Source organism: Salvelinus alpinus, chromosome 14 (genome assembly GCF_045679555.1).
Source record: "Salvelinus alpinus chromosome 14, SLU_Salpinus.1, whole genome shotgun sequence".
Classification (NCBI taxonomy): domain Eukaryota; kingdom Metazoa; phylum Chordata; class Actinopteri; order Salmoniformes; family Salmonidae; genus Salvelinus; species Salvelinus alpinus.
In genome coordinates this window covers 54,129,104-54,138,900 of record NC_092099.1, presented here as the reverse complement: position 1 = coordinate 54,138,900, position 9,797 = coordinate 54,129,104, and the positions used below count along the sequence as shown (strand labels likewise).

General features: G+C 45.9%; 1 protein-coding gene across 2 annotated transcripts in view; it reads right to left on the bottom strand.

Moving 5' to 3' along the window:
• The window catches only part of LOC139539096 (adenylate cyclase type 5-like), a 154,426-nt gene that overhangs the window by 66,573 nt on the left and 78,056 nt on the right, over positions 1 to 9,797 (bottom strand). For both annotated transcript variants that reach the window (XM_071341848.1, XM_071341849.1), the window contains exon 3: positions 6,263 to 6,384. In XM_071341848.1, the coding sequence (XP_071197949.1) occupies positions 6,263 to 6,384 (122 nt within the window). The remainder of the gene's footprint in view (positions 1 to 6,262; positions 6,385 to 9,797) is intronic.

The window sequence follows — 9,797 nt, the reverse complement described above, 5'->3', positions numbered from 1 at the left end:
GTCTGTCTGTCTGTCTGTCTGTCTGTCTGTCTGTCTGTCTGTCTGTCTGTCTGTCTGTCTGTCTGTCTGTCTGTCTGTCTGTCTGTGTCTCTGTCTCTGTCTCTGTCTCTGTCTCTGTGTCTGTGTCTGTGTCTGTGTCTGTGTCTGTCTGTGAGACAGTCAGAGACAGACAGACAGAGACAGAAACAGAGACAGACAGAGACCTCTTCACAGTTCTTATACCACTCCTCCTGTCATCTTAAGGCCAGTTCAAGTAGGATAGTGTCCAGTCCATTTCGCCTGTTTCTCTCTCTCTTGTTGTAACGAGCCTGTCATGTCCAACCAAACCAAAGTGTAGCTATTACGTTTAGCTGCTTGTCAGTTTGCATTTCCTGCTCTCTGTCCCTGGCTGCACTCCTTCCTGTCAAGACTGGTCCAAGCCAAGATCTAAACAAGCAACGCACCACAGACAAGCGCAGTCCCAGTCTGTTAGATACTGTACAAACTAAGTCATTCACATCTAACATCACCCATATCCTAAGCAATAGCTGTAGGTAAGAACATCACCCATATCCTAAGCAATAGCTGTAGGTAAGAACATCACCCATATCCTAAGCAATAGCTGTAGGTAAGAACATCACCCATATCCTAAGCAATAGCTGTAGGTAAGAACATCACCCATATCCTAAGCAATAGCTGTAGGTAAGAACATCACCCATATCCTAAGCAATAGCTGTAGGTAAGACCATCACCCATATCCTAAGCAATAGCTGTAGGTAAGACCATCACCCATATCCTAAGCAATAGCTGTAGGTAAGACCATCACCCATATCCTAAGCAATAGCTGTAGGTAAGAACATCACCCATATCCTAAGCAATAGCTGTAGGTAAGAACATCACCCATATCCTAAGCAATAGCTCTACACAGCAAATTCTGCAGTGTTAAAAAATTATTATAATAACACAGAGTGTTAAATCAACACTGAACGTGTTGAGTGTTTGGACCCATATAGACACGTCAACAGTGTTAAATTAACACACTGCGTAGTGTAAAGCCTTATGCAAATATTTCCCAGAGTGCCTTGCCTTTTGAGTAAATTGTAGAGTTACCACCCATGACTGTATTTGTTAGTGTTAGTTGAGGGCCTAGTTTTACCCTAAGACAGAGGACCAAAAGTCATAAATATCACTTTGTACCAAAACATGCCAATCATTATCATATTTCCCAGCAGGCTCTTTTGCAGGTAGATTTTTTGAATCACTATGCAAGCCAGCATAATGTGACTTGCAGGTAGGGTTGCAAATTCACCAGAATTTTGGAACCCTACTTGCAGGCCTGATGTTGCCTGAGGAATGAACTGGGGTACAATTATGCACTTGTAACTAAAGGTAAAAAAGGATGACCAAGTGTTTGTACCCCTTTAGGAAAAAATCTAAACCTTTTTATCCTGAGAGTGTAATACAATGGCCTGAAACTCACATTAAGCTGGCTCGCAAGGTGATGTGTAATCCCTTCTGGAATCCAGCCAGTGTGGGGATATCCAACTTTTGGAGTTTTTTTATCACCCACAACCTGTATTCAGGGTTGGGAAGACTAAGCTTCTTCTTCAGCTTTTAGGTTTTATGGCCGACTACAACCTCTTGGTGTATTGCCGCAACCTACTGTACAGGGTAATGAAACAAAAATATTACATTGCAGGGAGGGGGGAACCCGGACGTCATACAATTTTTTTTTTTTTTAATAAACATCCTACTCTTTCAGTCACAGTTCAAATCACATCCCTACACAGGCTCAGGGGCTTGTGAGAACGGAGCATTCTTCGACAGTATTCCTTGTTCCAAACAACTCTCAGCCGCACTCACAGCGATGCCTATTTCCTCTCTGTTTGCACTGTGCAGGTGATAACCAACGCAATAAACGCTACAACGTCCACCTTCTTAACATGCAACATGTCAGGATCTCTCTGTTGACAGGATCTCTCTGTTGACTCTTCTCCTACTACCATTACTCCCTCAACGTCCCTCCTTTCCTCCACTCTTCTCACCGCCTCCGGACAGGAGACATGCTGGAAGCCCTTGTTCTTGCCACATCCGTCTCCTTCACCCTTACAGGACACTTCAGGAATTCGGGTGCAAGTTCACCACCACGATTGCAGCACTTAGCACTCAGCTGGCATATGATGCTCCTCCCATCTACATACACTCGACACATGGTTTAATAATTTGCATTTATCACACTGTATGGGTTTGGGCACGAAGGCTCTCACAGGGTATTTCATAAAACTCAAATGCATGTGAGAAGGCAGAGACTCTTCATCAAACAACAATAGAATGGATGGAGTGGTCTTCCTCCTCACTCCATCCACTATGCGGGTCAGTCGGTTGATCAAGTTCTTCACGTACTGTATATCCTTTGCATTCACTCTAGCACCACCTCAGAGATAACACCCTTGATAGGCGCCTTGCTTAAGAGCCACACACGACACAAGAGCCACACACGACACATTCCAATCCGACATCTTCTTGAGGCTCAGAGCATGTTCCTTCTGTTCCATAGATACACCATAAAATGATATGAGCCCACTTCTTGTTACTCTCGTTGACGCCACCTTACCCAACGCATCCACCATTTTCATAGAGACTACAAACGGATCTCCCAGGTAACCCCATCGACCCCATCGAACATCACCAATATCCTAAGCAACAGCAGTTGACAACATCAGCTGGGAAGAGACACCGGGCTAAGTTCCAATGTCCACTCGCACATCACTTGCTACCAGAATGCATAAGATCCAATCGATTCTCTTCACATTAAGTGGTATGCTACTGTAGTGTTCACACTGAAACAGATCTCCACAGAATCTTCTGTGCTGTTTGCTGCAGTGCTGAACAGTGTGCCCGAGTGTGTCAGTACTGGTCCTGTAGAGGGGATATTAAGTAATGTCATCTACTGCGAAGCTGGCTAGGCTGGATGCCACCGTGGACTGGGGCACAACTACACTGCAGCCAAAGGACGTGTCCCAACTTTTAGACCTTGAGAGGAGTCGGCTAAATGTATCTGACTCCTCTCAAGGTCTAAAGGTTGGGACACTGGCACAAACTGTAACACAACAAAAACGCACAACTATTCTGACATCCACTTCCCTAAGATGAGCTTCAAAACATCCCGACACCCCACTGCTGCTAACTGGCATAACACGTTTGTAGTCAGCTTTTTTTAAAGGAGAAGGAGGAAGTGGAGGAGGAGGAGGAGGCAGTGGAAGAGGAGGAAGTGGAGGAGGAGGAGGCAGTGGAGGAGGAGGAAGTAGAGGAGGAAGAGGCAGTGGTGGAGGAAGTGGAGGAGGAGGAGGAGGCAGTGGAAGAGGAGGAAGTAGAGGAGGAGGAGACAGTGGAGGAGGAGGAAGTAGAGGAGGAGGAGGCAGTGGTGGAGGAAGTGGAGGAGGAGGAGGCAGTGGAGGAGGAGGAAGTAGAGGAGGAAGAGGCAGTGGTGGAGGAAGTGGAGGAGGAGGAGGAGGCAGTGGAAGAGGAGGAAGTAGAGGAGGAGGAGACAGTGGAGGAGGAGGAAGTAGAGGAGGAGGAGGCAGTGGAAGAGGAAGTAGAGGAGGAGGAGACAGTGGAGGAGGAGGAAGTAGAGGAGGAGGAGACAGTGGAGGAGGAGGAAGTAGAGGAGGAGGAGACAGTGGAGGGGGAGGAAGTAGAGGAGGAGGAGACAGTGGAGGAGGAGGAAGTAGAGGAGGAGGAGGCAGTGGAGGAGGAGGAAGTAGAGGAGGAGGAGGCAGTGGAGGAGGAGGAGGAGGAGGAGACAGTGGAGGAGGAAGTGGAGGAGGAGGAGACAGTGGAGGAGGAGGAGGAGGCAGTGGAGGAGGAAGTGGAGGAGACAGTGGAGGAGGAAGTGGAGGAGGAGGAGGAGGCAGTGGAGGAGGAAGTGGAGGAGGAGGAAGTGGAGGAGGAGGAGGAGGCAGTGGAGGAGGAGGAAGTGGAGGAGACAGTGGAGGAGGAGGAGGAGGACAAAAAGAGGAAAGCAGGAGGGAGGTCTCCTGACTAACAGCAGAGGGGACAGGGCTGAACTGAGCTGAGCCGGGAAGAGCAGGGGACATGACATGCTGCAGGACAAGATGCTATCTGTTCTCTCAGCAACCCCACATCACATGCTAGGCTACTTACAGTATAGTACACCCTCCACTCTTTCTCCTCTGTCCAACTGGAGCTCACAGAGAAACACAGTGTCTGAAAAGGTTACTAGCCATCAAATAACCTTGTTTCCTTAATTCCTCTCAAAGCCCATTGAAGGAGAGGATCCAACGTCCTTGATGCTAAATTACAGAGGAAGCAAGGATCTAATAGCTAAATGTACTAGTAAGATTTTCAGCCCCAGACTTCTCCTCTTTCTATTTCTCTCTCTCTCCACAGCCAAGAGCCCTCTATCGCTCTCTCTCTCTCCACAGCCAAGAACCCTCTATCGCTCTGTCTCTCTCCACAGCCATGAGCCCTCTATCGCACTGTCTCTCTCCACAGCCAAGAGCCCTCTATCGCTCTCTCTCTCTCCACAGCCAAGAACCCTCTATCGCTCTCTCTCTCTCTCTCCACAGTCAAGAGCCCTCTATCGCTCTCTCTCTCTCCACAGCCAAGAGCCCTCTATCGCTCTCTCTCTCCACAGCCAAGAGCCCTCTATCACTCTCTCTCTCTCCACAGCCAAGAGCCCTCTATCGCTCTCTCTCTCTCCACAGCCAAGAGCCCTCTATCGCTCTCTCTCTCTCCACAGCCAAGAACCCTCTATCGCTCTCTCTCTCTCCACAGCCAAGAGCCCTCTATCGCTCTCTCTCTCTCTCTCCACAGTCAAGAGCCCTCTATCGCTCATTCTCTCTCTCTCCACAGTCAAGAGCCCTCTATCGCTCTCTCTCTCTCCACAGCCAAGAGCCCTCTATCGCTCTCTCTCTCCACAGCCAAGAACCCTCTATCGCTCTCTCTCTCTCCACAGCCAAGAGCCCTCTATCGCTCTCTCTCTCTCCACAGCCAAGAGCCCTCTATCGCTCTCTCTCTCTCCACAGTCAAGAGCCCTCTCTCTATTTCTCTCTCTCTCTCTCTTTCCACAGCCAATTGTCCTCTATCTCTCTCACTCTCTCAATTTAATTCAGGGCGATTTATTGGCATGGGAAACATATGTTAACATTGCCAAAGCAAGTGAGGTATATAATGTAAAAAAGTTAAATAAACAATAAAAATGAACAGTAAACATTACACTCACAGAAGTTCCAAAAGAATAAAGACATTTCAAATGTCATATTATGTATATATACAGTGTTGTAACGATGTGCAAATAGTTAATGTACAAAAGGGAAAATAAATAAACATAAATATGGGTTGTATTTACAATGGTGTTTGTTCTTCACTAGTTGACCTTTTCTTGTGACAACAGGTCACAAATCTTGCTGCTGTGATGGCACACTGTGGTATTTCACCCAGTAGATATGGGTGTTTATCAAAATCGGGTTTGTTTTCGAATTATTTGTGGATCTGTGTAATCTGAGGGAAAGATATGTCTCTAATATGGTCATACATTTGGCAGGAGGTTAGGAAGTGTAGCTCAGTTTCCACCTCATTTTGTGGACAGTGTGCACATAGCCTGTCTTCTCTTGAGAGCCAGGTCTGCCTACGGTGGCCTTTCTCAATAGCAAGGCTATGCTCACTGAGTCTGTACATAGTCAAAACTTTCCTTAAGTTTGGGTCAGTCACAGTGGTCAGGTATTCTGCCACTGTGTACTCTCTATCTATCTATCTCTCTCTCTCTCTCTACCTGCCAGGAGATGTCTCTCTCTTTTTGTGTTGTCTGTCTGCTGCTCAGCGAAGCCCCAATTACTGAGGGCAGCTGGCGCTGTTAGCGCTAACAGCGCCCATTTTTCTCTCAGCCAAATGACAAAATGTGTTTTATTGCAGAAAACTAGCTTTAAAGCTGTCAAATGTTCTCTACGGCCCAAGGCAAAATTTGTAGAATTGCATGAAACTAGCATTTAAAAAGCAACATTTAGTCTCTGCGGCCAAGAGGAGGGCCTCTAAAACCTCACCATTGGCAACGCCCACTACAACTGCACTGCAGTCAAGCCCCAGACAGACCCTACCACTACCACCGATAGCATGTATAGCTGAACCTCAGAGGCTAGGTAATGCTGATAAAAGTAGCATGTTACTGTAATTGGTGAAGGGAAAGACCTAGACATAGCTTTGGAGCATGGCACTGACTGCATGTGTCCCTCCTCTCCCTGATGACGTCAGTGGTGACTGGTACCTGACGTTGTCGTGCTTCTGGATGTAGATCTTGTGAAACATCATGTCTTCCTGCTTGGCATTAATGTCAGCTTTCATCTCCATGGCAACATGACGGGGAAGCACGGAGAGCAGGAGACGCTCCTGCAGAGAGAGAGGGGGGGTGGGAGAGAAAAGAGAGAGATAGAGAGGGTTGGAGGGCGAGACAGACGAGGGTGGGAGAGATGGGGAAGACAGCAAGAGAGAAAGAGAGAATGAGAGAAAATCAGAGAAAGAGAGAGGCAGGGGAGAGGGAGAGAGAGATATAGGCAGAGGAGAGAGAGAGAGATATAGGCAGAGGAGAGAGAGAGAGAAAGAGGCAGGGGAGAGGGAGAGAGAGGCAGGGGAGAGCGAGAGAGAGAGAAAGGCAGGGGAGAGGGCAAGCGAGAGAGGCAGGGGAGAGGGAGAGAGAGAGAGAGGGGAGAGAGAGAGAGAGAGAGAGAGGAAGGGGAGAGTGAGAGAGAGAGAGAGGCAGGGGAGAGGGAGAGAGAGAGGCAGGGGAGAGAGAGAGAGAGAGAGAGAGAGAGGGGAGAGAGAGAGAGAGAGAGAGAGAGAGAGAGAGAGAGAGAGAGAGAGAGAGAGAGAGAGAGAGAGAGAGAGAGAGAGAGAGGAGAGTGTAGAGTGAAAAAGTACCAATCAGAGATTTAGTTCATTAGAGTCAGTACACGAGACAGACAGTGAGACAGAGAAATGGAGAGGTGTTGATTTTGGCCTATCCCACATGGGAAGACCTGGGTAATTGAGCACTCGAACGCATGGCTGCTCGCCCCCTCTCTCCATCTCTCCATCCCTCTATTGCCATGACGCCCACGCCACAGTGATCCTATCTGCTGAGAGATGTCATCACTGGCCGAAGAGTGTGGCCCAGCCCTTGATGTCAGCTCCTTGGCTACATCCCAATTGGCACTCTATTCCCTATATATACAGGGCTCTGGTAAAAATGTGAACACTATATATGGAATAGGGTGCCATTTGGGACATAGCTCCTGTTCTGTTTACGCCCCAGCAGCAGCCGTGGGTGGGCGGGTGTTATCAAGGGGCTAGGATAGGCCACCAACCCCACACACACACTCCTCTCAGTTCCTGTCAATCCTAGCCAATTAGCTGTTGGTTATGAGTCGTTCTATCGCTCTCTCTCTGCTTAGTGGCTTGGAGAGCTGAAGTCATTATTACTGTTGCCTAGGGCTGTTACGTTGACCGAATTACTGCCACACCAGCGGTCACGAGTCATGACGACAGTCAAATTCCACATGACCGTTTAGTCACGGTAATTAGGCTTCTCCAAGTGCTCAGCATATGTGGGAACTCCTTCAAGACAGTTGGAAAAGTATTCTGGTTGAGAGAATGCCAAGATTGTGCAAAGCTGTCATCAAGGCAAAGGGTGGCTACTTTGAAGAACTTCAAATATAAAATATATTTTGATTTGTTAAACACTTTTTGCTTACTACATGATTACGTATGTGTTATTTCATAGTTTTGATGCCTTCACTATTATTCTACAATGTAGAAAATAGTAAAAATAAAGAAAAACCCTTGAATGAGTAGGTGTGTCCAAACTTTTGACTAGTACTGTATGTACAGTATATGTAAACTAACGTTCAAAAATTTAGGGTCATTTAGAAATGTCCTTGTTTTTGAAAGAAAAAGCAATTTGTTTTGTCCATTAAAATAACATCAAATTGATCAGAAATACAGTGTAGACATTGTTAATGTTGTAAATGACTATTGTAGCTGGAAACAGCTGATTTTTAATGGAATATCTACATAGGCGTACAAAGGTCCATTATCAGCAACCATCACTCCTGTGTTCCAATGGCACGTTGTGTTAGCTAATCCAAGTTTATCATTTTAAAAGGCTAATTGATCATTAGAAAACCTATATGCAATTGTGTTAGCACAGCTGAAAACTGTTGTGCTGATTAATTAAGAAGCAATAAAACTAGCCTTCTTTAGATTAGTTGAGTATCTGGAGCATCAGCATTTGTGGGTTCCATTACAGGCTCAAAATGGCCAAAAACAAAGTACTTTCTTCAGAAACTCGTCAGTCTATTCTTGTTCTCAGAAATGAAGGCTATTCCATGTGAGAAATGCCAAGAAACTGAAGATCTCATACAACGCTGTGTACTACTCCCTTCACAGAACAGCGCAAACTGGCTCTAACCAGAATGGAAAGAGGAGTGGGAGGCCCCGGTGCACAACTGAGCAAGACGACAAGTACATTAGAGTATCTAGTTTGAGAAACAGACGCCTCACAAGACCTCAACTGGCAGCTTCATTAAACAGTACCCGCAAAACACCCGTCTCAACGCAAACAGTGAAGAGGTGACTCTGGGATGCTGGCCTTCTAGGCAGAGTTGCAAAGAAAAAGCCATATCTCAGACTGGCCAATAAAAATAAAAGATTAAGATGGGCAAAAGAACACAGACACTGGACAGAGGAATGTGCTTTTCTTTCAAAAACAAGGACATTTCTAAGTGACCCCAAACATTTGAACAGTAGTCTATATATATATATTTGCCCAAAAATATATGGGGGATTGGAAGTGATGCAGACAATTACATCGATGAAAGCTACAATCTATCTGCAATATTAAAGCTGATCTACCCCCTTTTTAAAAAAGGGTCCACATAACTTCTTAAAATGAAGCACATTAATCCGCTTTACAACGGGTGTAGAGCCTAAATGGCATATATATGCAGCGCGTGAGTTTCACGTTTGGGGAAGATCATTTTCACCATAAAAATGCACCTTTATAATAAAAGCAATACATGCATAATCCCATTTGTGGTCACATTTGTTTTCCTGCTAATGGAACATTCACGCTTATAGCCTACTGCCGTGTGCGCATTGCTGCGCTTATAATGTGAAGAAATAACCTTATAATTTATCAACATTTTAAGCTAAATGTTCTCATCTGTTGCGTCTGACTCATTGCTTAAAACAGTTTTTTTGATGCTAGTGGTTGTATTAATTTGGGATCTATCGTATCCCACAACTGTCCCAGACTATGTTTGGAATATTTATTTCTGGCGCAGAATAGACTAGGTCAACTTTTGTAGTATGGGGGATAGTAAATTGACATAGGATAGTGCTTTTACTGTTCGTTAGGTCTACTCATCTTGTTGGCTGACGAAAAGTAAATGTGGACAGTTCTTCCAATATCTTCCATATGCGCCTCGGAATAGGATAAAGACTCATGCAGTTGTGTCCCCGATGTGTCTGTCTTCACTTGTAGCCTGTGAGAAAGACCCGATCACATGACTGAGAGCAATGTGAGAGGTGCTTCGGCAGGCTGATCACTGACCGCAAAAGGCATGGATTTTTTTAGGGGGCATTAATGCCACACGAAGGAGATGCAGCCGTGAAATACGAGGCATTATCAAGTGCTTGTCAAATTGTGAGTGAGAGACTGATGAAGAGTGTACAGCCTGTGTAAAAAACAAAGCAGAGATCATGCATTTCATGCAACTATTTTCAAATCATCATTAGAGTCGCATCTTGCAGCCATTTAATGTATT